Source organism: Pithys albifrons, chromosome 13, assembly GCF_047495875.1.
Source record: "Pithys albifrons albifrons isolate INPA30051 chromosome 13, PitAlb_v1, whole genome shotgun sequence".
Taxonomy (NCBI): Eukaryota; Metazoa; Chordata; class Aves; order Passeriformes; family Thamnophilidae; genus Pithys; species Pithys albifrons.
Window position 1 is genome coordinate 20,680,186 of NC_092470.1, and position 27,544 is coordinate 20,707,729.

General features: G+C 51.4%; 2 protein-coding genes across 4 annotated transcripts in view; one reads left to right on the top strand and one right to left on the bottom strand.

Annotated features, from left to right (window-relative positions):
* PIAS1 (protein inhibitor of activated STAT 1) overlaps positions 1-17,251 on the top strand; it is a 73,475-nt gene extending 56,224 nt beyond the window's left edge. The window contains exons 8-14 of one of the 2 annotated variants that reach the window (XM_071568388.1): positions 1,820-1,893; positions 6,619-6,779; positions 8,925-9,055; positions 9,313-9,490; positions 10,480-10,622; positions 10,839-10,876; positions 12,806-17,251. In XM_071568388.1, coding sequence (XP_071424489.1) covers positions 1,820-1,893; positions 6,619-6,779; positions 8,925-9,055; positions 9,313-9,490; positions 10,480-10,622; positions 10,839-10,876; positions 12,806-13,102 — 1,022 coding nt within the window. In that variant the 3' untranslated portion in view covers positions 13,103-17,251. The remainder of the gene's footprint in view (positions 1-1,819; positions 1,894-6,618; positions 6,780-8,924; positions 9,056-9,312; positions 9,491-10,479; positions 10,623-10,838; positions 10,877-12,805) is intronic. The other variant, XM_071568390.1, reaches the window with a different exon arrangement.
* Positions 17,252-20,509: 3,258 nt separating this feature from the next.
* Positions 20,510-27,307, bottom strand: CALML4 (calmodulin like 4). Of its 2 annotated transcripts, XM_071568819.1 has the most exons (5): positions 27,199-27,307; positions 27,066-27,096; positions 24,688-24,828; positions 23,914-24,102; positions 20,510-20,796 (listed from the first exon to the last, which is right to left on the bottom strand). In XM_071568819.1, exons 1-5 carry the CDS (start codon positions 27,199-27,201, stop codon positions 20,699-20,701), a joined length of 462 nt encoding a protein of 153 aa, XP_071424920.1. In that variant the 5' UTR covers positions 27,202-27,307; the 3' UTR covers positions 20,510-20,698. The 2 variants fall into 2 exon arrangements, with proteins under 2 accessions (XP_071424920.1, XP_071424921.1); XM_071568820.1 differs by lacking the exon at positions 27,066-27,096.
* Between the last annotated feature and the right edge of the window lie 237 nt (positions 27,308-27,544).

Here is a 27,544-nt window from a genome sequence, read left to right on the forward strand (position 1 = left end):
TCCTACAGCTCCCTGGGCCTGGGAGAAACTGGGCTCTGCTGGGGGCAAACGGGGCAGTGCTGGGGGCACACTGGGCTCTGCTGCCCCAGGGCTGCACTTCTACAGCTCCCTGGGCCTGGGGCAGACTGGGCTGTGCTGGGGGCAGAATGGGCTGTGCTGGGGGCAAACTGGGCTGTGCTGCCCCAGGGCTGCACTTCCTGCAGCTCCTTGGGTCTGGGGACTGCTGTGCTGGGGGCAGACTGGGCTGTGCTGGGGGTAGACTGGGCTGTGCTGCCCCAGGGCTGCACTTCCCACAGCTCCTTGGGTCTAGGGGCAAACTGGACTGTGCTTAACTGGGCTGTGCTGAACTGGGCTGTGCTGGGGCAAACTGGGCTGTGTTGAACTGGGCTGTGCTGGGGGCAAACAGGGCTGTGCTGCCCCAGGGCTGCACTTCCCACAGCTCCTTGGGTCTAGGGGCAAACTGGACTGTGCTGGGGGCACACTGGGCTGTTCTGCCCCAGGGCTGCTCTTTCCACAGCTCCTTGGGTCTAGGGTCAGACTGGTCTGTACTGGGGGCACACTGGGCTGTGCTGTCCCAGGGCTGCTCTTCCTGCAGCTCCCTGGGCTGGGGAATCTGAGAGGGCTGCTCTTTGTATTCAGTTCCAATTCAAAGACTCAGAGGCCTTTGTTTGGATTAGGAGCCAGTCCAGGAACCCTGTTGACACTGGGAAGGGAAAAATGCAAGAGAATCTCTTTGAGTTCAGCCATAGTGGCTTTGTTGCTGCAGAATGAACAACTGTATTTATACAGTTCACTGGTAATTCAGCACCTCAGGCCCAGCTCCGTGCCTGCCACTGAACCTGGTGCTGAGGAGGAAAGGATTCATCAGCACAGTCCCAGGGTGGGGAGTGAGCCTGGAGAGAGTGTCCAGCACGATCCTCCTCCCAGTCCCACATTTATTTCCTTATTGTTTGCTCTGACAACAACATGTTGGGCTGAGGTGGGGCAGTGAAAACGAAAGCAAAAACTGCTGCGTGTTTGTTTGTCAGGGAGAGGGGGAAATACCAACACCTGCTCACTGCTCTTGTTCTCTACTGCTCAGCTAATGCACAGCCCAGGGAGGAGAGGAGTCCAGCAGTGAGAGCTCCTTAGGGCTGGGCATGGCCTCGTGCCAATGCACTCTGGGCACTGAAGGGCACAAAGGTCTAGAGAGTTCCCAGGGGGCTGCTGGGTGAGTGTGCAAGGTGAGAATGAGGGTGCAGGGCCAGTTCAGAGCAGGGGGAAAATGGGACTGATTTATTCAGTTAATCAATGACAGTTTATAAAACCTGTAAGTAAAAGTCGAGGATGGGGAGAGGTGAAAGACTCCAACATTTTACTGCAGTTATTTAAAACTCAGATTTTTCCAGGGTGCTTCTGATTCCCCATTTCTCAGTTTGCTTTTCAGTTTGGTTCCATGCTGAGTGTCTTGGGGGTTTACAGTGAGGGTGAGAGTTGTTAACACTTCACGTGCTTGAGGTTGGAAGTGGAACCAACTAGTTGGTATATTTTAAATAAAGGCTGAGTTTAAAGTTGCCTGTAAATGAGAAGAGACAACTCTGTATAAATACATTTTCCAGGGATCTTCGTTTCAGATGAGCTTTTCTGCTTATCACTTAAATCCTGTTGTTTCTGGGCTTTCTAGAGAGTCAAGTCTGTTTATGTGACTTGTGTGAGTGAAACAACAGCCAGACTCTTCCAGCAGAAACTTCAGCACGTGGTTTTAGTCTTGTTTTATTTCTTTATCCAATTTATGTTTTCAATTAACATACAAAAAACCTTTTCTTCTTTCAAATAACAGTTAAAGAGAAGCTGACTGCTGATCCAGACAGTGAAATAGCAACAACAAGCTTAAGAGTGTCTCTTCTTTGTCCAGTAAGTCTTTTTTTATTCCCTCAGACCTGATTCTGCTGAAATGTGGCTGTTCTGGGAGGTGAAGTCTCCTGGTGTTTACCTGGTTTAACTGGGTGGGGATGGAAAATTATCTGTCTCTGTGCTTAAAAGATACACCCCTGAGGAAACTGCTCCATTAGCTTGGAGATGTTACTCAAAATACATGTAAGCAAACATTTAAATCTGTCATTTAAATCTGTTTAAATCTGCTCATCTGAGTGTGCAGTTTGGGGCTCTGATTTCATCCAACCCTCTCAGGGGAAACCTGAGAGTCAAACCCAGCTCTTGATCCAGTGCCTGCTCAGAATCCTGAGCATCTTGGATCTGAAATTCATTTAATGCATAGGGACACTTTGGGGGTTTAATAACCTTAAACTAAAAAATAAAATGTCCTGGAGGTTGTTCCAACAAAATTTGGTTTATTCCAGATTTGAGAGGAGAGAAAATAGTTCCACTGTGGCAAAGCCAACCTTGTCTTGACCCACTAACTGTGTTCAACCAGTTCATACCTGGGGTCATGTTGTCACTGGTAAACTGCACAATATTAACATGATGTGCCCTTTTTTAATCTTTTTTTTTTTTTACTTTTTATTGACTTGCTCCCTGTATTGAATGACATCATTATCTTCATTACAGTGTAACTTTTTAACCTTTTTTGGGGGTTAAGGATCCATCTGTTTCCTGCTTTGGCTCAATCTGCTCAAGCCCAACACTAAAATCTCAGTTTTAACATCTAACAAGAAAACTGCCTTTATTCTTGCAAAATTGAACCTTAATTCTCATTAAAATATTTAAAATATTTAAAAAATATTCTTAAACTTTCAGAGGTGTGAGCTTTGCTTCATAAAAAGCACAATTAAACACTGTGGTTACTTTATATAAAATATTCCTGTAGATCTTTCAATGAGTTATTGTCATGATCTTCCATCTCCAGCCTTTCTTCAATTCCAGCTGAGGGAGATAAGGAATTTATAAGGAAGGTAAAATAAATCTGTAGGAAAGATACAGGGATGGCATTTCCAAAGTTAAATCCTGATCTCTAAACTTGGGACCTCATAACCTACAAACTGGTGAACTTTGTGTCACATCCCAAATGCTGCAGCTTTGGAGCTCTGAAGTATTTTGGGTCCACACCCCTCACTTTGCTGAGTTGTTGCAATTGAATTTTTGGTGTTCTCTTGGTATTTTGTTATCCCAGAAAGCACAAAGAAAAACCCTTGGGGTTTTTTTGTCATTTTTAGACACAATATTCTTACCAATAGAATTAGTTTCCAATACAGACCAAAATAATCATCTGTTATTAGTAGGAATTAAATGGCTGTGAGAGTTTGGAAGTGCCTGTGTATTAATTGATTATCTTGAATTAATCTTTCTGCATCTTACAGAATTATGGACTTTCACTCCAGTTGTGTTTGGTTTGTCAGAATGATGTTGTAGAGATCATTCCCTGGGAGTTTTCTGACATGTTTCTGTTTCTCCTGGTTGCTTCTGTCACTGATGCAAGTCCTTCTGCAGTGCCTTTTGGTGCACCTTTTGCTCTTCAGATGGCTTGGGATTAGAGCAGGAATTTCCCCCCCCAGTTTTCCTTTTAGGACTGCAAGTTTGGCAGTGCCCAAACTCTGTTTTGCTTTCCGAGTTCTGCCAGGAGTAAAACAACAAAACAGCCTCAGGCAGAAGGAAGTGACTCCTCAGAATTCCCACCTGTGCCAGAATTTCCTCTTCCAAATGTGCCACTTTTGTGATACTCATAAAAAACAAAGTTGACAGCAGATCATTCTGAGCTGTTTGTCATTTTAGTGCCTCCAAACTGGACTGTTTTCCAGTGTGTTCCTCCCTCAGGGCTGCCTGATTTCACTGGGGCTTTTGGAATAATCCAGCCCGGGTTCTCTGGCAGAGGTTGAGCCTCAGCCTGTGCACAGGGAGGTTTTACCTTCATTCAGACTCCTCAGCTCTGACTGTAATTCCATTTGTAGCCTCCAGATTGGTCCTTGCTAATTCATAAGCATTTGGCTCAGGGAGAATTTTTTTGCCTTGGTTTTGTGGTTCTTTTCTAATGCCTGGATGGTCTGAAAACACCCCCTGGAAAGGCTGATTTGGTCTCCCAGAGCAGAATGAAAGATGAAAGGATGAGGAGAGGGATGTGCCTTCAGCCCTGGGATGAGGGGATGCTGCTCTCCCCATTCCTGCCTGGAATTCTGTGTCCAGGGCAGTCATGGGGTGCTGCTTTAGTCCCCAGAATGTTTCTTTTGCCCTCAGAACAGCCCAGAGCTCCCTGGGAATTTGGTTTGGGTTGGCTCCTGAGCTTGTTTTAGCCTCTGAGACCACAGAGAGGAAAGTGCCCTGAGCTGCTCCCTCCCATCCCTCTCTCCCATCCCTTCCCTCCCTTCCCTCCCTTCCCTCCCTTCCCTCCCTTCCCTCCCTTCCCTCCCTTCCCTCCCTTCCCTCCCTTCCCTCCCTTCCCTCCCTTCCCTCCCTTCCCTCCCTTCCCTCCCTTCCCTCCCTCCCTCCCATCCATCCCTCTCTCTCTCCCATCCATCCCTCCCTCTCTCCCATCCATCCCTCCAATCCCTCCCTCCCTCCCATCCCTCCCATCCCTCCCATCCCTCCCATCCCTCCCATCCCTCCCATCCCTCCCATCCCTCCCATCCCTCCCTCCCATCCCTCCCATCCCTCCCATCCCTCCCATCCCTCCCTCCCTCCCTCCCTCCCTCCCTCCCTCCCTCCCTCCCTCCCTCCCTCCCATCCATCCCTCCCTCCCTCCGCTCCCTCCCTCCGCTCCCTCCCTCCCTCATCCCTCCCTCCATCCCTCCCTCCATCCCTCCCTCCATCCCTCCCTCCCTCCCATCCCTCCCTCCCATCCCATCCCTCCCTCCCTCCCATCCCGTCCCTCCCTCCCTCCAGGATCCAGCAGCAAAGGGGCTGCATTTCAGGAATACACTGGAATTTATGTTCTTTATTTTTCCCCCTCCCTGGAAGTCCAAATAAATAAATCCCAGGCTCTGCTGCTGGAGCAAATATTTACCCACCCCAACATTCCCAGTGTAGCCTCTGAGTGTGGGTTGCAGCTTCATTTCCCAGTGCTGAGCTCCTGCCTGGGCTGGGTTTGTGAGGCAGGAATGGCCCAGGATGGGAGTGTTGTGTGTGCTGAATGCAGCATTTCTGTGGCTGCCAGGCAGGAGTCGGGCAGGGAGGGCTGGGAAGTGCAGGTTTGCCAAAGCTGGGCTCCAGCCCTCCTTTGGGGAGCTTTTGTTGTGGGGTCTGACACAGCTTGGCTGAGCTGATCCAGGAATTCTGTGCCAAAAGTGGGAGAGGAGCATCAGCTTGTTAACACTGAGTGTGCTGATCCCACTGGTTAAATTTCACTGCTCCTGAGAAATCAGAGGCACAGGTTTTACACCAAAACCTGGGGAAAATGCTCCTGGTTTAAAGCTGCTTTAACCCCCCAGGAGGTGGGTATTTGTGTCCTTCCTGCAGCCCTTGTCTCTGACATTCCTTATTTTCCTTTGGAGCCACCCAGGGATTCTCTCCTTACTCTTGGTGCTCCCTGAGCTGGGAGAGTTTTTGTGCCCAAAGACAAATGAGCCCTTGGCCCATCTGGGAGATCAGAATTCCTGACAGACATGGATCAGGGGCCTTGCTGGCTGGGGCTTGATGATGGGATGGAAATGAAGTCATGGATTTGGGGGGAGGAGGTGCTAAACACATGGCCCAGAAAGCACAGAGGCTCTGCCACCACTCCTGGGGCTCCCCTGGGAATTCTCTGCCCACTCCCATCTGCTGGGCAGTTTGGGACAGCAACAAGAGCCAGAGGGAGGGAAACCAAGAGAGATGCTGCAGCCCCGGGGGATTTGCTGGGAATGGGCTGGAGGGGGTTCTGCTGCCAGGGAATAACAGAAGATTAAAGCATCATGGAGGAGGTGGTGGCCTGTGAGTAGAGCCTTTGTTCTGGAGATTGTTTCTGGTTTTGGGAGGTTGGTGCCATCCTGTGGCATCTGTTCTGTACTGCTCAGGAGCAGCCTGGCCACGGGCTGGGCTGAGCCAGGCTTAAAAAACCAGCTCCACCCGGGGCTGGAAGGGGCTGAGGGGCCCCAGGTGAAAGCTCTGTGGATATTTTAGTCAAATAGGCATAACTTGAAGCTCCTCAGTATAAACAGTTCGTAGTGAATAATTGTGTTGTTGCTTTTAATGTGGGAAAAGCCTTGTTTAGACATTGCTGCTTCTCACCTTTAGTGTGGCTGCTTTGAGCCCCTCCTGAAGTGCAGCAGCAGCACTTGGCCCAGGACAGCTGCTTGGGTTCTGGGAGGAGAGGGCACCTTCAAATTCAGATTAATATCAAATGCCTGGCACTGTCTAATCAATTTTGCAATGCTAATGAGGATTCTTTCTTTGGTCCTTCCAGGACACTGGTGTGTAACAGGTGCTGAGTGAGCCCTCTCTTTGTCACAGCAATATGGGGGGATGTATTTTCAGTTTCCTTGATCAAATATACTTCAAAACATGCCACGTTTATTCACTCTCATGCCTTTTCAAACCTGCAGGAAGGAGGCAGCAGTGTATGTGACACGTGTTTTAATCAAACCTCAGACTGGTCAGTTCTTTCTGGGGTAGAACTCAGGCTGTGTCTGTCTCTTTCCAGACAAACATTAACCCTGTTTGTAAATTTAATGCCAAGGGAATACAACAATGTTGTTTGTTTTCCTTTCCCAGCTCGGGAAAATGCGTCTGACCATCCCCTGCAGGGCCCTGACCTGCTCACACCTGCAGTGCTTTGATGCCACTCTCTACATTCAGATGAACGAGAAGAAGCCAACCTGGGTGTGCCCAGTGTGTGACAAGAAGGCTCCCTATGAGCACCTCATCATTGATGGGTGAGTGAAGCCTCAAGCAGGACCCCTCTGCCCCCTGTGCCCTCTGCCCCCTGTGCCCTCTGCCCCCCGTGCCCTCTGCCCCCCCTGTGCCTTCTGCCCCCCCTGTGCCTTCTGCCCCCCCTGTGCCCTCTGCCCCCCCGTGCCCTCTGCCCCCCTGTGCCCCTCTGCCCCCTGTGCCCTCTGCCCCCTGTGCCCTCTGCCCCCTGTGCCCTCTGCCCCCTGTGCCCTCTGCTCCCCGTGCCCTCTGCCCCCCGTGCCCTCTGCCCCCTGTGCCCTCTGCCCCCTGTGCCCTCTGCCCCCCCCCGTCCCCTCTGCCCCCCCGTGCCCCTCTGCCCCCCGTGCCCCTCTGCCCCCCGTGCCCCTCTGCCCCCCGTGCCCCTCTGCCCCCCGTGCCCCTCTGCCCCCCTTGTCCCCTCTGCCCCCCGTGCCCCTCTGCCCCCCATGCCCCTCTTCCCTCCCTTGTCCCCTCTGCCCCCCTTGTCCCCTCTGCCCCCCCCGTCCCCTCTGCCCCCCCCGTCCCCTCTGCCCCCCCCGTCCCCTCTGCCCCCCCCGTGCCCTCTGCCCCCCGTGCCCCTCCCTGGGACCTCTTGGAACTGAGCACATCATTTCATTTCCCTCTCTTGGTGACGAATTCCTGCCCAGCTGCCTCTTCATTCCGCACTCAGCAATCACTCTGCTCATCACACTTGAACTTAATCACCATGAACAGTTTTCCTTCCAGTCCTAACTAAAGTTTTGAGCTAAAGTTTTCCCCCCCCATGTTCCATGGGCTGAATTTTTAGGTGAAAACAGCACATGTTGTATATTCTTTTAATGAAGTAACTGCACAAATGGTTATTTTTGACAGGAGACATCCATGTTAGAACAAAAGTCCTGCCACCCTCCAAGTGCTTGTGCAATCCCATGTCCAGTTTCCCACTTGGGCAGTTGCCATCTCTGCAGAGTGGCACAGAGATTGATTCCCTGGTGCTGACATTAAAAAGTAAAGAAATCTGGGCTTGGTCTGTGCCAGGTGTGCATTGCTGGGTGTGCATTTTAATTTCTTAGGTAGGAATCTTCTTCCCAAAGTGTGATAAAGGAAGAGAACAAGTTGAGGCTTCTGAGGATACCTCAGAATGTTTGACTCCAAAAAACACACAAAAAATGCCAGAACAAACAAACAAACAAACAAACAAACAAATCCCCAAAAAGCAAAACTGAAAAACCCTGAAACAAAGTGAACCCCAGAAAAACAGCTCATAAATAAGTGTTTTTCAGGGAGTATGTCCCTCATTTTGGGGAGCTTAAGGTCACTCTGGGTCCTCTTTAAGGCCCTGAAGAGACACTTTGGGCTGCCCAGGCTGCTTTGGATTCCTGGATCCCAAGATTTCCAGGTCCTCTGCTTTGGATCCAAGAGCTGTGGGGTTCCTTTTTGGAGGTTTCTGCCTAAAACAGCAAAGCCAAAGAGTAGGAATAACTAAACCAACCCATTTTCCTTATTTCTTCCTGTGTTGCCAAGTGCAGCTGTTGGGATTAGCTGATGTAATTAGAGCATCCCAAAGGGAAGGTTATTGCTGGAAAGTGGTTCTGTCTGGGAAAGAGGGAACTCTGTCTCCTTCAGGACCACAGGAAGAGTCTTGGGCCAGAGCTGGAATTCCCACTGGGGGTGATGTGGGGCCAGGAGCCCAAAGTTTCAGGAGGTGCTGGTAGGAGAAGAGGCTGCAAGTTCAGATTCCCAAGCTCAGCATCTGTTAGGAAGTTTCAGGAAGTACAAGTCCTTAAATTCTCAGCTGTGTGGACCCCTTTAAGGCATGGTCTTCCTCACTTAAGCATTGGCCAAGGGAAACATGGGCAAGGAGGAGGATTTTTTAATCCTGGTTCACATTCTTCCTTTGCTTTGGGAAAGGGAGAGAGTTCTGTGTCATGAGCTGTGCAGGATCCCACTCTCAGTGCTGTGAAATAAATCTGCAGGTTTTTCTTTTAGATAATATTTTATTTTTTTCCATGATTCCTTTTCACCAAGGAAGCAGATGAGAGAAGGGTAGAACAATGAAAGCTTTTGTTTCTAACACTACTTCAGACTTGCCCTGACTAATAAAGGTATTGGAGGAAAAGGAGGAGTTCAGCTCTTTTTGGGGACTGATATCCAGTGTTTTTGATGGACAGGTTGTTCATGGAAATCCTGAAGTTTTGCACAGACTGTGATGAAATTCAGTTCAAGGAGGACGGATCTTGGGCTCCCATGAGGTCGAAGAAGGAGGTGCAGGAAGTCACAGCATCTTACAATGGAGTGGATGGTGAGTCATGGAAGGACCTGCAGGGGAACTCTTGAGTCTTGCTGGTCCTTTAACTTCTCAAAATGCTTATTTTTAAATGTGTATCTGTAGCTTTAATGACCATTTGTGACAATTACTTGAGCAATACTGTTGGGGGCTGATGGGACTTCTGAGTTGCCAACATTGTGGAATTTGTGTTCTTGAGTTACAGCTTTATGATGTTCTCATTGTGGTGTTGGTGTGAGCTACACCTTATCCTGTTGGCTTCCTTTGAACAGGATGCATAAGCTCTTCCTTGGAACATCAGGTGTCTTCTCACCAACAGTCAAACAAAAACAAGAAGGTGGAGGTGATCGATCTGACCATCGACAGCTCGTCAGACGAAGAGGAGGAGGAACCATCTGCCAAGAGGAGCTGTCCCTCCATATCTCCAGCATCACCATTAAACAATAAGGGGTGAGGATAAAAAATAGGCCAATGCAGAGAGAAGTAAGAAATTGTATCTAGAAAGTTCTGTGTTTGGATTTTATCCTTATTTAGTAGCTGAGAGCGAATGGATTTGCTCTCAGATCAGAAGAGCTAAGTTTGGAATCACAGCCTTGAGTTGTGAAGTAACACAGTTAAATATTTCAGTTGTATTTGTGAAAAGGAGTGCAAAATGGTGCAGGTTGTGGCTTAGAAGTGTTTGTTGCAAACCTGGGAGTGTTTCCTTACACAGGGAGTTGTAGAAGCAGCACATTGGGGAGAGCAAGGGGAGAGCACCAGGGTGTGTGTGGTGGGCAGGGTTTGCCACCACACCTGGGCACCCCTGAGCTGAGCTGCCAGGCTGCAAACAGCTCCCTGCTTGCATAAATGTATTCAGGGATCACATCCAAGGCTGAGGCAGAGGAATGCTGGTGTTGGAGTGATTCCTGCTCCAGCAATAATGGGAATGACTCAGGGATCTCTGCAAGCTCCTCCAGACCTTTTTGCTGCCTCATTGCCTTGTAGAGCATCAATGCTGTGGTGTTACAGGGATTCCCATGGGATTCTTGGGATCCATATTCCTTCAGGATTGTCCTGTCCTGGCTTAGGAGCATCTGTAAGATATTTACTGTAGAGATCCCAGTACCATTTACAGGGAGAATCTTCAGTTTCTGCTGTTTGAGACTGAACTGCCCTTTTCAATTTTGCTGAATTTCAACTGTCTTGAACTGAATGAACTTTGCTGGTAAAACACTGTGAGGAGAAATCCTGGGGAATGTGTGTTCCTCATGTCTCTCCAGTTCCCACCAGATCCTCTGAGGTGCATCTGTGGAGCTTTGGAATCAGCAGGGCAGTTGCTCCACACCTTTCTCCAAGTCCATAAAGCTTTTTGGAGTTAAACTGGAGAATAAGCCTCCCCTGCCTGGGACAGCAAGGGAGCCAAGACTCTTATTCTTGTAACCAGCCTGTGTTTGTTGCAGCATTCTAAATTTACCCCACCAAGCATCTCCTGTGTCCAGGACACCAAGCCTTCCTGCTGTTGACACCAGCTACATCAACACATCCCTCATCCAGGACTACAGGCATCCATTCCACATGACACCAATGCCTTATGACTTGCAAGGTGAGCTCTGACTCTCTACCTGTAAATGCAGCTCTCCAAACAATTATAACTGTTGGAGAATAATAAAAAAATAGGTTAGGATCTCTGAGGTGAAGAGAATCTCAAGTGGCATCAATATTATGCTGGTTTTATTTCCAAATAAATGGTGAAAAATGAGGGGGTGCTTTTCTTTTTTGTTTTGAGAAGCTTAATTTTTTTTTGTGTGTCTTTTCACAGGTTTAGATTTCTTCCCTTTCCTGTCAGGAGACAATCAGGTAAGTCAAGGACAATCAAGTGTTATGGCAAACACCCTTTTCCAAAGCAGCACCTGCAGGTTTATGGTGCAGGTGTAAGATCAGGAGGCTGCAGCTTTGTTTTATACACACACACTGTGACCAAACATAAGCATTGCAAACAACAAAACCCTTTGTGTCCCAGGGTTAACTCAGCAGGCAGTGACTGTGCAATGCCCTGGGGCACAGCTGAAGGTGCAGCAGCTCCTCCTTAGTTCTCCAGCCCTGAGGTCCCACCACTGGCACTGGACAGTGCTCCTGCTTGATCACTTTTCCTCCAAGAAAAGAAGGGGCTGGGGTGTCTTCCCTGCCCTTCCTGCAATCTCCAGATGGAAAATGGCACTAAATACAGAGGGATAACTTCAGACCTTAATGAAGAGCAGCAGAGCCTGCACTGTAGGATTTGGAGTTAGGATTTGGATTTAGGCAGACAGGTTGATACTCACTGAGACACAGCTGAGGGAACTCCTGTGGAACAGGTGGTGCTGCCCTGCTTGTGCCAGTGCAGGAATGTTGGGGGCCAGGCTGGGCAGCCTGAATGTTCCAGCACAGTGGAGAGGAGGAGCACTGAGAGCAGGACTGCCCTCAGAAGGGTTCCATTTCAAACCTCCTTCGAGGCAGCTCAAGCTCTTTCCTCTCAGGGGCTGCCCCAGAGGAGAACCTGGAGCTGCCCTGGCCCATCCCTGGGGGGCTGAGCTGGCAGTGCCTCCTTCCCAGGGCAGTGCCCTCCTCACAGCAGAGCCTGGCACAGGATTTCCCCAGCTGGGGCTGCTCCCTGATCTTTGAGGAACAGCACAATAGTTTGGGGTTTAATCTGGGCAAGTTTTTCCACCAAGAGGTGAAGCAGTTCTGCTGCCTGCCCTTCCTGCCTGGCCTGGGTGTGTGGCCACCCTGCTCCCTTTGGGAGGTGTTTGCCCTTCCCAACACCAGCATTCCAACTTCTTGGGGAATTCTGAAGCTGAGTTTAGGATTCTGAAGCCAGTTTAGGATTCTGAAGATTCTGAAGACAGTTTTGCAATTCTGAAGCCCATTTTAGGATTCTGAAGCCATTTTTAGGCTCTGAAGCCATTTTTAGGGTTCTGAAGCCAGTTCTGAAGCCCATTTTAGGGTTCTGAAGCCCATTTTATGCTTCTGAAGCCAATTCTGAAGCCCATTTTAGCGTTCTGAAGCCCGTTTTAGGATTCTGAAGCCAGTTCTGAAGCCCATTTTAGGGTTCTGAAGCCCATATTAGGATTCTGAAGCCCATTTTAGGGTTCTAAAGGCCATTTTAGGGTTCTGAAGCCAGTTCTGAAGCCCATTTTAGGGTTCTGAAGCCCATATTAGGATTCTGAAGCCCATATTAGGGTTCTGAAGCCAGTTCTGAAGCCCATTTTAGGGTTCTGAAGCCCATTTTAGGGTTCTGAAGCCCATTTTAGGCTTCTGAAGCCAGTTCTGAAGCCCATTTTAGGGTTCTGAAGCCCATTTTAGGATTCTGAAGCCAGTTCTGAAGCCCATATTAGGGTTCTGAAGCCCATATTAGGGTTCTGAAGCCCATTTTAGGGTTCTGAAGCCCATTTTAGGGTTCTGAAGCCAGTTCTGAAGCCCATATTAGGGTTCTGAAGCCCATTTTAGGGTTCTGAAGCCCATTTTAGGATTCTGAAGCCCATATTAGGATTCTGAAGCCAGTTCTGAAGCCCATTTTAGGATTCTGAAGCCCATTTTAGGGTTCTGAAGCCCATTTTAGGATTCTGAAGCCAGTTCCTTTTCGCTTCAGACCCGAAGGGCCGCGCAGTTACAATTCCCCCCATCATTCCCTTAGCTGAGAACCCCGTGACCCCCCGAAGCTTCCAGAGCTTTAACCAACCAACCCCTCCCCTTTGTGCTGCTCTGGGTGTGCCTGTCTGAAGTTTAACTTGTTGTTTCTCCCCCCAGCATTACAACACCTCCCTCCTTGCCGCCGCAGCCGCGGCCGTTTCCGCGTCCGATGATCAAGAACTTTTACACTCCCGTTTTTTCCCCTACACCTCATCCCAGATGTTTCTCGATCAGCTCAATGCAGGAGGAAGCAGTTCCCTGCCAGCCACAAATGGTAGCAATAGTGGCAGTAACAGCAGTCTTGTTTCCTCCAACAGCCTGCGAGAGAATCATGGGCATCCCGTTGCCAGTAGGAGCAGCTCGGACACGGCGTCAATCTTTGGTATCATACCAGACATTATTTCATTGGACTGATCCTTTTGGACAGAGGAAACCTTTGTGCTTGGTTTTACTTTATGTTAGAAACATAAGACAAGTTGGTTTTGTTTTTTGGTTTGGTTGGGTTTTTTTTGTTTTGTTTTTCCTTTTTGTTTTTCCCTTTTTTGTTTTGTTTTTCCCTTTTTTGTTTTGTTTTTCCCTTTTTGTTTTGTTTTTCCCTTTTTGTTTTGTTTTTCCTTTTTTGTTTTGTTTTTCCCTTTTTCTTTTGTTTTTCCCTTTTTCTTTTGTTTTTCCCTTTTTCTTTTGTTTTTCCCTTTTTCTTTTGTTTTTCCCTTTTTCTTTTGTTTTTCCCTTTTTCTTTTGTTTTTCCCTTTTTCTTTTGTTTTTCCTTTTTTGTTTTGTTTTTCCCTTTTTGTTTTGTTTTTCCCTTTTTGTTTTGTTTTCCCTTTTTTGTTTTCCCTTTTTTGTTTTTCGTTTTTTGTTTTTCTTTTTTGTTTTGGGTTTTTTTGCTTCGTTTTGTCGTTTGTTTTTTTTTTTCTTTCCTTTTGTAGGGGGAAAAAAAAACAAATTTATGTGTACAGAGAACAAAAGTATATTTTCAGTTTTACTTTTGTATATAAACCTAAGATGGCCTCACTGGTAAAAATAAGAAAAAAAAACACAAAATGACAAAAAAATTAACAAAAACAAGGAGCTTCAGTTCATTTTTATGGATGCTGAAGATTTTACACCTGTGCATTTGTCATGTGAGTTTCTTTTTTTCTTTTCCCCTCTGGTTTGGACACAAATGGCATTATTTTCTCCACAGTAACATAACCAGGAAAGGAGCTGAACTTCTAAAGTTCAAGCTTGGGAGAGGGTTTTTTTTTCTCCTCTTGGAGACGTTTCCCTTTGCTGGTGGAATCTGATTCCCCATCTCATATTTAGTGCAGATTTTATTAACCTTAGAGCAGAGCAGACCCTGCTCTGCCTCCCCTCTGTTGGCAGGGCAGAGCTTTTCAGGAGTGGCTTTGGTTTTTTAGGATGTTTTATCATCTCTGGTTCCATGTGACCCTTTATTCAGGCAATTTTCCTTTTGGATTCCATGCTTGGGTCAAGCTGCCAGTTCAGTAGTGGCAGGACTGGAGGAAATGGCAGGAAGGTGAGTCAGGGCAGGCTGAGGTTGGGTGGCAGGGAGAGGATTTTCATCCAAAGGGCTCCCCAGGGAGTGGGCACAGCTCCAGGCCTGTCCAGGGAGTGCTTGGCCAAACCCTCAGGCTCCTGCTGGGTTTTGGGGTGTCTGTGCAGGGCCAGGGGTTGGGCTCTGATCCCAAGGGGTCCCCTCCAGCTCAGCACATTCCAGGATTCTGTGGTTCCCCAGGCCAGGCTCCCTGAGATCTCAGCCTGAGGAATTCCTTGGCTGTGCCTCTGTGGGATTACAGGATCCAGCCCCAAATCAGAGCACCCCCACCTGGGACTGGAGGCTCTGGTTTCTGAGAACTTCAGGATGTTTGTCAGCAGAGTACTCGGCACGTGCCAGCCTGAGGTTGGTGAGCTGCCCGTGCCCATCAGCCAACCCTGGCAGGGCTCTCTCTGCAGACCCTCCTTTAGAGCAGCACATCAGATCTGTCCCCCAGGGTGAATGTGGGAGCTCAGCACGAGGAGAACACCCAAATCCCTCTGCCCTGGGAGTGCAGCTGGTGCTGGGGCACCACGAGCTGAGGGCACAGCCCTGGGCCCAGCTGGGCATCAGTGAGTGTGCCAGCAGAGCCAGCCAGGGAACCACCCCCTGCATCCCACCTGCTCCAGGGGCTGCTCCCCATCCAAGTCTTTTAGGGAAGTGGCTTTCAAATTTCCCTTTTCTCTCTCTGGCCTTGGAATTCCTTTGCTTTTCTTGGATTTCCCAGTTGTGTTGAACTTGGAGCCACATTCACTTCCTGGGTTCTTTTTGGTTTTTCTTTTTAAAGTTGTGCATGGCATAGGAAAAATCTTTTTATTTTTTAGAACTGATGGGTCATTTGGGCTGATCTGTTCTTCTTAAAGAGTGACAAATGTGTAAATAGCTGGAATGCAGTTTTTCAGGAGATTCTTTTAGAAGGGGAGGAAGGAAGTGATTCTCTTGTGTCCCAAAGTCCATGTCAGAGAGAGTAAATATTTCCTCTGGTGTGAAAAATATTTTTATAACTGGTTGAAAGTGCAGGTTAACAAGTTTATCAGGAAAGAGAGTTAAGGAATACTAAAATAAGCAGATTCTTGTCTGAATTTTTCATATCCAAACCTGTTGATTTCAGCTCTTTGCTTCGAGCATTGACAAGGGCCACCTTTTGCCTATGAAGTCGTCTCAAAAATCTTGCATTGATTGAAAAAAAAAAAGGAAAAAAAAAAAAGAAAAAAGAAAAAAAAAAAAGGAAAAAGGCAAAAAAAAAATCTTTAATCCAAGTAGCATTAGGTATTGCTGTATGATCAGTCGTATGGTTATTTGAAAGGTTCACATTATGTGGCATCCAAATCGTTTTTAGTGTTTTTACAGCATCCCTCTGCCACTAAATAGTTGACTTGAATTTTGCAAAACAAATGTTTGTGTTTATATGTATATGTGTGTGTATATATGTATTTATAGAGCCGTGTGTGTGAGTTCCAAGTGAGTTAAATAGTTTTTCCCATGCATGTGTATTTCATACATATCTGGCTGATATATTATATTTCACCATACACCGATTTTATAATTTATTAAATGTCAGTTTAAAAAAAAAAAAAAGAAAAAAATAAATAAAAGGATAGAAAATGGGAAATACTTATTTTTTAAACAGTCTGATTTTGAAGTGATTGAACCTACACTAGGAAGAGATCTCATACCTTGTAGTCGTGGGTGCCACCCTGGTGGCTCCAGGGCACTGTGTGTGCCCGGCTGGAATGTGGCTGCCCCGGGATGTGGCACAGCCCTGCCCACCCCCACTGACTGTGTGCTCACAGACCACCTGCACAGCAGCTGGGGGCACTCCTAAAACCCTGCCAGTGCCCTGAGGTGGAGCGTGGCAGTGTGTGCCATCCTGGGATGTGGCAGCGGTGCCCGCCGGGCACGGTGACATCGGCCAGCGGCGTCCACGGTGACCCTGGGGGGGAAGGCTCTGCCCTCCCTCACCCCCCCTGGCATCTCTGCCCTCAGGGAGGGCCAGGCATGGTCTGCAGTGCTCCTGTGTGGTGTTCTCCATGTGCTTTGTGAGTATTCCTGTGCCAGCCCGGCTGTGCCCGGGCTGGGCAACCCTCTGTGCCTCTGACCACGGTTAACGTTGCTTGGTAGAAGTCTCGGTCTGAGTTCTCCACACTGCCCTGCAAACCTCGCTGCTCCCAAACCGCCTCCTTCAGGTCCCAGGTGTGGCTTGTGCTGCTGCTCGTGCCCTGCAGGTGGCATTGCTGTGCCCCTCAGAGCTCAGCCCCTTCTCCCGCAGCTCCTCCCGAGCGGACTGGGATGTGCCCAACGTTTGGGGTTGCCCCGTGTGTGCCCACGCCCCCCAGCCCTGGGGGAGCAGCGGGCTCTGAGTGGCTCCCGCAGCCTTCAGAAGATGGAAAACCACATTAAACCACCCATGGCAAACCACCCGGCACTGCCATAACCTCAGCAATGCCAGGCTGCCCCCTCCTCTCCAGGGCAAGGATTCCATACCCCTGCCAAGGATGGGGTGGCTTTTCCTTGGACTCTGGTGGACCTGCCTCCCAAAGCAGAGCTGAGGACTGTGAGGAGAACGTTTGGAATATTAATTTTTTTTACTGCAATTTAACATTTCAGGGTTTTAAGCACATTTTCAATAGAAAAGCTTTTGGTTTATCAGTGTAACTTGTTTTATTTTATTTCCTTTTTAACAGAACTTAGATTTCTAACAAGGGAAAATTGCTGGTGGTCCCCGAAAGTGCTGCTGTTAATTGTTTTAATTAACAAAGGGAAAAATGTATATAAGCAGAATATTAAAATGAACCATGAATTCCATGAATTGAAACCTGTCATCCATTGCCTTAAGCCTTTTCTCCTCCTTTCCACACGGCATGCCAAACCAGTCAATGATTTTAAAAATGTATAGTAGACCAATGTCAGTTTGTATAAAAGTACCGAGTGAAAATATTTATTATATGCATTGGAAAAAAAAACCTGGTTTACCTATTGAATGTTACCTGTTTCTGTAGAAATCTTTAGATGTAATAAAAAGCATTCAGTTATCTTGTGTTTCCTGAGGGGGGCACAGGGAGGGGGGACAGGGTGATTCCTGTGGTTTTCCTGCCCTGGAATGCTCTGCCTTTGGGTGTTTGTGGCTTGAGGTGTCCCACCCTTGTCCCTCCAAGCTCTGCTTTGTCCCCTGAGTGTGTGGGAGTGTGAATGGGACTCCTCTTTCCAGCTTTCCTTTGGGAATGGCCTCCCCAGCCTGGCAGGAATCCAGAGGGATTGGGAGCTGGGCAATCCCTGTGGCATCCACTCTCTGCCATTGTCTGTGGGAGAGGATTGTCCTCCCCTGTGCTGGGCAGTGGCAGGGCCTGAGCCTGGGCACTGGTGGGGTCAGCTGGAATTGGGCTGTTGGTGCGTGTTGGAACCAAATTCTCCCGGGAAACTCCCAAGTTTCAGGAGCTGCTTGTGCTCCCTGAGGGTTTGTCGTGTCCTGGTGCTCGTGGAGCGAAGTCTGGAGAGCTCTGGAGGTCAGGAATGAGCCCAGGGAGTGGGCAGAGCTGCAGTGCCAGGTGAGTGGGGCTATCCCAGCCCTGGGAGTAACAGCAGGAATTCCCACGTTTTGCTGTTGGCTTCACCTGCTCTGGATTAGCCACTGGATCTCCCTCCCTGTGCTGCTTCTCTGCATTTCCCACTGGATCTCCCCTCCCTGTGCAGCCTCCTCTGGATTTCCCACTGGATCTCCCTCCCTGTGCTGCTTCTCTGCATTTCCCACTGGATCTCCCTCCCTGTGCTGCTGCTTCTGGATTTTCTAGTGGGTCTCCCCTCCCTGTGCTGCTTCTCTGGATTTCCCACTGGATCTCCCCTTCCTGTGCAGCTTCCTCTGGATTTTCCCACTGGTTCTCCCTCCCTGTGCAGCCTCCTCTGGATTTCCCACTGGATCTCCCTCCCTGTGCTGCTTCTCTGGATTTCCCACTGGATCTTCCCCCCTTGTGTTGCTTCTCTGGATTTCCCAGTGGATCTCCCCTCCCTGTGCTGCTTCTCTGGATTTCCCACTGGATCTCCCCTCTCTGTGCAGCTTCTCTGGAATTCCCACTGGATCTCCCCTCCCTGTGCAGCTTCCTCTGGATTTTCCCACTGGATCTTCCCCCCTTGTGTTGCTTCTCTGGATTTCCCAGTGGATCTCCCCTCCCTGTGCAGCTTCCTCTGGAATTCCTACTGGATCTCCCCTCCCTGTGCAGCTTCTTCTGGATTTCCCACTGGATCTCCCCTTCTTGTGCAGCTTCCTCTGAATTTTCCAGTGGATCTCCCTCCCTGTGCAGCTTCTCTGGAATTCCCAGTGGATCTCCCCTCCCTGTGCAGCTTCTTCTGGATTTCCCACTGGATCTCCCTGTGCAGCTTCCTCTGGATTTTCCAGTGGATCTCCCTCCCTGTGCAGCTTCTCTGGATTTCCCAGTGGATCTCCCCTCTCTGTGCAGCTTCTCTGGAATTCCCAGTGGATCTCCCTCCCTGTGCTGCTTCTCTGCATTTCCCACTGGATCTCCCCTCCCTGTGCAGCTTCCTCTGGATTTTCCAGTGGATCTCCCTCCCTGTGCTGCTTCTCTGCATTTCCCACTGGATCTCCCTCCCTGTGCAGCTTCTCTGGATTTCCCAGTGGATCTCCCCTCTCTGTGCAGCTTCCTCTGGATTTTCCAGTGGATCTCCCTCCCTGTGCAGCTTCTCTGGATTTCCCACTGGATCTCCCCTCCCTGTGCAGCTTCTCTGGATTTCCCAGTGGATCTCCCCTCCCTGTGCAGCTTCCTCTGGATTTCCCAGTGGATCTCCCTCCCTGTGCAGCTTCTCTGGATTTCCTACTGGATCTCCCCTCCCTGTGCAGCTTCTTCTGGATTTCCTACTGGATCTCCCCTTCCTGTGCAGCTTCCTCTGGATTTCCCAGTGGGTCTCCCCTCCCTGTCTCTGGAATGTTGCTCAAGTGCTGCCTGTAACTGAATTCTTGGAGAAATTGAGGCTTTTCTGCTTTATTTTCTATCCATAGAGTAGGAAAAGCTAATTAAGAATTAAACAAGGTGTGTGTTTTCCATGGAGCAAAGTTCATTCCCCCTTGGAGCGTGACCTGCTCAGGGAGCTGGGATGTGCCAGGATCCAAGGAGGAGCTTCCAGGGTCAGTCTGGGCCTGCTGAGGACCACAAGGACCAGGACCTGAATCTGGAGGGTGGCAAACCCAGAGGGCAAAACCTGCAGCTCTTCTACCTGCAGGACTGAAAGATCCTGGCTCTGCTTCCTTTCCTGGCATGGCATTTGCCATGTCATTTAATCTTCTGTACCTTCCCCCTCCATGGGGTATTCCATGAGGATAATCCCTATTTTACCCTTCCAGAGATGCTCTTAGTGCTTTGGAGGGTTGAGATTTGCTCATGTTTTGGTTTTTCCTCAGTTCCTAAGGAGGTTTGTGGCAGTTCCAGCCCTGGGTGGTTCTGTTGCAGCTTTGTGTGATGTTCCTGGTGTTGGTCTTTGTGTTGTGGGATAAATGAATCCTGGAATAGCTTGGATTGGAAAGGATCTAAAAAGCCACTTTTCCACCAGCCCAGGTTGCTCCAGCCTGGCCTGGGACCCTCCCAGGGCTGGGGCAGCCACAGCTGCTCTGCCCAACCTGTGCCAGGGCCTGCCCACCCTCCCAGCCAGGAATTCCTTCCTAATCCATTGGATCTGCTGTGGCTCCATGAATTGTTTGCTGGTTGTTTCACAGAGCAAAGAGTGGGAGGAATGAGGGTTAAAGAAAGGGCTGTGGAGGGAGAGGAAGGGGCTCCTGGAGGCAGCAGCCACATCAGCTTTGTAGGACCATGGGCTCTTCCAGAGGGTTTTCCAGGTTGCTCCTCATGCCCTGACTGTGCAGAGCAGATCTCTGTGAGATTTTCCAGCTGACTGCAGAGATCATCTGCTGTTTGTTCTCCCAAATCCCAGATATTCCTCTGTGGATCTTTCCTGAGGCTGCTGAGATAGAGGTGCAGTTACATCAATAGGAACCACTCTGGGTCAGAGTGGTTGGAATAGTCTGAAGTCAGAGCTGGGGAGGATTTTCCTGTTGTGAAGAGCTTGAGTTTTCCTGGGTCCTGTTTGCCCTGCCAGGCTCTCTGGGAGCAGGTCCTTGGCACCAGCCTGGAATGTGGGCACGGATACAGGCACCGAGCCCAGATGGGTGATGTCAACTTGGAGACCTCAAGCACCACTTGCCAATTCTGCCACAATCCCTGGCCTTAAATGCATTTTAAAATAACAGTTATTTTTTAAAGCACGACACGTGTTGCAGGAGGGAACGTTGCACTCCCTTTATTGAAATAACTCCCATTTTGGGACACCATTTCTGCAGAAACGAGGTGGGAACCTGTGGAAGTTGAAGCTGTGAAGGCAAACAGGCTTTTCAAAGGCCACTGACCCCAAAGTCTGGGCAGTTCTGGGAGAAGTGGAGGTGAAGCCCTGCCAGGTGCTGCCCCCAGCAGGGCTCAGTAGTCGACGGTGGGAAGGCAAATGGTGCCCACGAACTCCTCGTATTTGATGGTGCCACTGGGCCCAACTTTGGCTTCTCTCAGCAGGTCATCAACTGGGAAGAGCAACAGGAAAGGGGAGTGTGAGTGGCCTTGATTGGTGTGACCCTCAGAGGAGGAACAGCCAGGCAGGATTTGGGGTTTCTGGGGGTTTTAATGGAATCAGAATTTCTGGGGTCAGGGGAGGTGCCAGCCAGGTGAGAGTTTCAAAGTAACATTGTCAACACTTTGATTTTGAATTCCAAGTCCAACTTTCCAGAGCAAACTTGTCCATTTCTTTGAATTCCACATGGAAAAGACTCAAAATTCAGCTTAAATCAGCCTTTTGGTAAGAGCTGATTTAACTTGAATTCCAGACCTGTCCCAAACTCGGTGGTGATGCAGAATTTTGTGCCCATTTTAAGTAGATTTGTGTGTTTCTGGTTAATGTGGATGGGCCTGTGGTGCTTGAAAGCACAAAACACCTTCCCAGCTGGGGCTTTGAGGCTCTCACTGGGAATACTGGGAGGGCAGTTGGCACCAGCAGTGGTGACACTTTCCCTTCCAGCTTTGGGAATGCCTTGGCAGTGACTGCACTCATTGTGTCTGACTCCAACCACTCCCTCCTGGACAGGCTGAGCCATAAAAGGCCCTTTTCCTCTCAAGGAAATTCAAGAACTTGAGAAATGCCACCCAGGAAGGCAGCGTTGGGTGAGGCTGCTCCTGGGCATGGGGTGGCACTTCCTTGGGGTGGCACTTCCTTGGGGTGGCAGGAGAGGAGGTGAATTCCCCCCTGGAAACCACCCCAGGGCATCCCAGCAGTTCTGGGCACTGTGTGGGCTCAGGGGCTGGGTCAGGATCTCAGCCAGCCCAGGGCAGGTTTGTGGAGGGGGCAGTGCCCATTCCCCCCCCGTGCCCCTGTTTTCCAGCCCAGAAACGTGGCTGGATGTCCTGTGGAGGGTGCAGAGGGAGCTGTTGGGTTGTGCACCTGCATTTTTCCTTTGCCATTTCATTAGCAGGACTTTTCTGGGTGTTTGAGGCTGTTGCTGGACTGTGGAGACAGAGGGATCCCACCCAGGGCTGGGCTGAGTCCTCTCTCTGTGCCCATTTCCCTGGAGCCCTCCCAGTCCAAACCAGGGCAGGGCTCTGGTGCCCTCCCAGTCCAAACCAGGCCAGGGGAGAGCTCTGGTGCCCTCCCAGTCCAAACCAGGCCAGGGCTCTGGTGCCCTCCCAGTCCAAACCAGGCCAGGGGAGAGCTCTGGTGCCCTCCAGTCCAAACCAGGACAGGGCAGGGCTCTGGTGCCCTCCCAGTCCAAACCAGGCTAGGGCTCTGGCGCCCTCCCAGTCCAAACCAGGGCAGGGCAGGGCAGGGCTCTGGTGCCCTCCCACTCCAAACCAGGGCAGGGCAGGGCTCTGGTGCCATCCCAGTCCACACCAGGCCAGGACTCTGGTGCCCTCCCAGTCCAAACCAGGGCAGGGCAGGGCAGGGCTCTGGTGCCCTCCCAGTCCAAACCAGGCCAGGACTCTGGTGCCCTCCCAGTCCAAACCAGGGCAGGGCAGGGCTCTGGTGCCCTCCCAGTCCAAACCAGGCCAGGGCTCTGGTGCCCTCCCAGTCCACACCAGGCCAGGGCTCTGGTGCCCTCCCAGTCCAAACCAGGGCAGGGCAGGGCTCTGGTGCCCTCCCTGGCACTGGAAACTCCTTGGCTGAGGGCACCAGAACTTTGATTGTGGCTGAACAACCTGTGGGGGTTTGAACCAGACCCGGGTGCTCATCCTGGAGCACACAATGATTTTGCAGTTGCCAGTTGTGAAATCTGGGGGGAAATCGTGGGAAGGGGGAAGGATTTAGGAGAGAAAAAGCTGCTTTACAGAAATGGGTGAGGGTGTCTGTGAGCAGCATCACCTCTTTGTGGCTGGGTTTGCTCTCAGGGAATTCAGGGGGCCAGGGGAAGCTGCTGCCAGCAGGATTTGGTTGCAGAGGGATAGATGAGATGAGGAACAACTCTCCTTCCAGGAGATCTAATCCCTCCAACAAGAACATCCTGCTGCTCATCAAATCCTTCCAAGGACAGAAACTCAGAAAACTGAATTCTTCTCTGTGTGTTTGATAAGAACACACAAGAAAAATGTCTTGGTTTGGTAAAAAAAACATTAATTCAAATGACTGAAGGCTGTTCTGGAGCTGCTGGAAGTGGAAGGGCCATGGCAGGAGTTCTGAGCAGCAGCAGGTGCTGCTGAAATGGAGTCTGGTATCAAATATTGATGGCAGCTCAGAGTTCAGGGGCAAAGCCAGGGGGGGAACCTCTCGTGGAGGAGCAGCCTCAGTTCCTGCTTTAGGATCTGCCCAAGTCAGATGCCAAAACAATGGGAAGGAAATCCCTCTGCACCTCCCAAGGCTTTGGAGAAAATGGTTCTTCCAGGAAGCCTTTAATTAGGGGGAATGTCTCCCTGTCCTGGCTGTTGGTTCAGCTCTCACAGTGCTCTCCAAGTGTTTGAAAGAGCTGTGGGAATTATCACTCCAGTGTAACAATTGGAGAAACTCCTTGTTGGTGTGAGGCTGGTGGTGGTGACTGCACTGACCAGCTCTGGTTAAATCTGAACTCTGAACATCAGCCAGGACAGTTCCACCCTCAGGGGGCCTGAGGGGTCTGTGCAAGCCCCCCAGCCCTGGGAAAACTCTCTCCTTGCCTGTAGCAAAGTGTGGGAAGGGGTTTAAGAAGTTTAAACAAGTACATAAAACATGTGGGGCAATATCAGCTGTTTAAAAAAATCACAGGATGGTTTGGTTGGGAAGGGACCTTCAGTGGCACAGAATCCTGGAATGGTTTGGGGTGGAAGGGACCCCAAAGCCCACCCAGTGCCACCCCCTGCCCTGGGCAGGGACACCTCCCACTGTCCCAGGGTGCTCCAAGCCCTGTCCAGCCTGGCCTGGGGCACTCCCAGGGATGGGGCAGCCACAGCTGCTCTGCCCAACCTGTGCCAGTACAAGGAAGGTCTGAATTATTTTCACCTTCCAATTCCTTCTTGTTGTGCCCCTTGGAGGCAAATTTCTGACAAACTGGGTTTTCTTTACTCCTTTTGCTTTCCTGCCTCCTGCTGGCAAAGATCCTCCCTCATCCCAAATTTGACTGCAGAGGAACATCAGGGAATAAGAAGATGGGGAGTGTTTGCTCCATGCTGGGGTTGCAAAGTACCTTCCTCCTCTGAGAGCTTCTCCCCCAGCCTGGTGAGCTTTGCCCTCAGCTCTGCCACGGAGATGACTCCTCTCCTCTGCCTGTCCATCATGGCCAGGGCTCTGAGGATTTCCTTCTGGGGCTCCTCCTGCTTCATCTGCCTGTACATGATGTTCAGGAACGTGGAGAAATCCAGCTCTGCGTTTCTGTCTGCAAGAGCAAGAGCAGCTCATGGCTCAGTTTGTGGTTTGGGTCCAGGATTCAACACCCCCCTCCTCTTCCCCACCCCCAGCTCCCCTTCCTGGGGTTTCTTTTGCCTTTTACCCACTGCTGTGGCTTTGTCCTCTCCTAAAACCCCATTTCTAGTTTTCCTAAACTTCTGCTCTGCTCTTGTATCCCGAATTTTTACCACCCTCCCCCCTCATCTCACAATTTTTCTTTAGTCTTTGTGATTTCAATTTATTTCTCTGTAACTGCAGCTAAATATCCTTCTGTGCCCTTTTCCTCTGCTGCTTGGGCTGAACAGTTTCCCAGCCTCAAAATCCACCCCCATGTGTTTGTCTCACCCTGTCCTGGGGGATTTGGTGACTTTGATGCCACTATTTTAACCCGTGGGCTGGATGATGTTCCCCATCCATGTTGGAAATGAGTGGGGTTTGCTGCCTGCTCTTGGCTCTGCAGTTTCAGCAGAGAGTGGGTGTCCCTGCTGGGCTCTGGGCAGCCTCCTGACCCCCAAAAATGGGATTTTCCCCCCCCCCCCCAGCCCCGTGTGCAGCCTGTGCTGCCCCCGCTCACCGATCCTGTGCAGGTGCAGGTGCCTCTGCACCTCCCCCGGGGTCGGGCTGGCTCCCAGACACCTCAGCACTGCCAGCAGGTCCGACGCCTTTATCTTGCCTTTTTGTTTCTTGTCATACAGGGAGAAACATTCCTTGAACTCTAATTAAGAACCAAAGCTCGGTCAGGCCGTGTCGGATCTCGCTGAGCCGCCCCGTGGCCGCTCCCGGGGGCGCTGGAAGGATTCCAGCTGGGATTCGGTGTCGGCTCGGGGTGTCTCCTTTCGGGAGGGGGATGGACAGCGGGGGGGACCCCGGGGAAGAGCCAAGGGCAATTAAAATCCAGCCTTGGGGACAGCTCAGCTAATTGGGGTCCTTCAGCCTAATGAGGCGAGTCTGGAAGTGGAGCCTCCCAGGCTTTCAAATTGGGAGGGGGGTGTTTGAAAGAAAGGGCTTTCCTTGGCCTTGTTGGGGGTGGGAGAGGGTGGGAGAGAGGAGGAAGGAGTGGGGGAGATGGTGGAGATGCTGGAGGTGAGGGATGCTGGGGGTGGAGATGCTGGAGGTGAGGGATGCTGGGGGTGGAGATGCTGGAGGTGAGGGATGCTGGAGGTGAGGGATGCTGGAGGTGGAGATGCTGGAGGTGAGGGATGCTGGAGGTGAGGGATGCTGGAGGTGAGGGATGCTGGAGGTGGAGATGCTGGAGGTGAGGGATGCTGGAGGTGAGGGATGCTGGAGGTGGAGTTGCTGGAGGTGGGGATGCTGGAGGTGGAGATGCTGGAGGTGGAGGATGGTGGTGGGGATGCTGGAGGTGAGGGATGCTGGAGGTGGAGTTGCTGGAGGTGGGGATGCTGGAGGTGAGGGATGCTGGAGGTGGAGGATGGTGGTGGGGATGCTGGAGGTGAGGGATGCTGGAAATGGAGTATGGTGGTGGTGGTGGAGGAGGAGATGCTGGAAGTGGAGGATGGTGGTGGTGGTGGTGGAGAATGGTGGTGGGAGATGCTGGAGGTGTTGGTGATGCTGGTGGTGGAGGTGCTGGAAGTGGAGATACTGGGGATGGAGGTGGGGTGGAGATGCTGGAGGTGGGGGATGCTGGAAATGGAGTGTGGTGGTGGTGGTGGAGATGCTGGAAGTGGAGGATGGTGGTGGTGGTGGGAGATGCTGGAGGTGGGGGATGCTGGTGGTGGAGGTGCTGAAAGTGGAGATGCTGAAAGTGGAGATGCTGGGGATGGAGGTGGGGTGGAGATGCTGGGGGTGGTGGAGATGCTGGGGGTGGTGGGGATGCTGGGGGTGGTGGGGATGCTTGGGGTGGTGGAGATGCTGGGGGTGGTGGGGATGCTGGGGGTGGTGGAGATGCTGGGGATGGAGGTGGGGTGGAGATGCTGGGGGTGGTGGAGATGCTGGGGGTGGGGTGGAGATGCTGGGGGTGGTGGAGATGCTGGAGGTGGTGGATGCTGGTGGTGGAGATGCTGACAGTGGAGATGCTGGGTATGGAGGTGGGGTGGGGATGCTGGGGGTGGTGGAGATGCTGGGGGTGGTGGGGATGCTGGGGCTGGGGGTGCCGTGATCTGCAGCATCTCCCTCCTGCCCCCCCGCCCTCTCCCCTTCCCCCTCGCCCAGGAGATTCCCAGTTTCCCAGTAACAAAGCCGGGGCCGGAGCTGACCCAGTTAAGGCTCTGCCAGCCCTTCCCTCCCCGCTGCCCGCGCTGGCTCCGGGCGGGTTGTGCTGCCCGGGGACAATCAGCCTGTTTGGTGCCACCCCCGCTCCTCACCCTCTGCATGCCCAGCCCTCGGGGCAGGGGGGAGTGCGGGGAGCCCGTGGGTGCCCCGTGGGTGCCCCGTGGGTGCCCCGTGGCCTCCCCTGCCCCGCCGCCTCCTCCCGCGGAGCTGCTGAGCCCCAGGGCGCTGCAGATTAACAGATTTGCAATAATACTCTTATTTCAGCTTTCTTCTGCCAACCCCGGAGCAAACCCAGCCCCTGGCAGAGCTCCCCGTGCCCCGGTGCCTCCCAGGGGGAATTTGTACCCCCCGCACCTCCTCCTTGCCCCCCTTCCTTCGCTCCCATCGCAGCGAGACCCTCCAGCAGTGCCAGGGGGCACCCGAGGTACCCCCCGATCCCCGCAGGGCTTGGCAGGGGCTGATGTGCTGCCAGGGCTGGGACGTGGCTGGTTCCTCTGCCGGTGCCAACCCAACCCCTGCGGGTCTGTGCGGGCTCCGGGGCTGCTCCCAGTTAACCATGGGGAGGTTTCTCTGTTTGCAGAGCCAGCACATCCCGGGAGAGGAGGGGGAGAGCAAGCCCAGCACGAGACACTTCGTGGGGTAATGGCATTTTTATATAAATACACTTAAATTTGTGAAGCTGATCTTGGTAATTAAACCCCCAAAGCAGCCCCAAGTACGTACCATTGATTTGATCCTGGGACAGAAACTTCGCCTGTAGCAGGAAGGGAGGAAAGGGAAAGACACGAGAACCCAAAGAGCTTTAAAAGGCGGCTGAGGGGAGCGGGGGCAGCGCTCGGGACGAGCCCGGACTCACCATGGCCGGGGCTGGCACTGCCGTCGGGGCCGGGGCTGGCACTGCCGTCGGGGCCGCGGCGCCGCTGCCACCTGTGCCCTCGGGGAAGGGCAAAGTCCCGCAGCCCGGGCGGAGGCGGCCCCGTGTAATAAATACCCGCTGCTGCCATGGCCACGGGGCTGAGCCCTGCCCTCCTGCCCCGTGCCAGCCCGCCCTCCGGGGCACAGCGCTCTGCCCACCCCGCCCGCAGCCCCTCGCGGGGGTTTGGGGTCCAGCGGGTTGGGTTTGGTCATCTCAAAGGGCTTTGGTACCGGGACACAAATCCAGCCCTGGGGAAACGTGCTGGGCAAGGGAGAGGGGCAGTGCC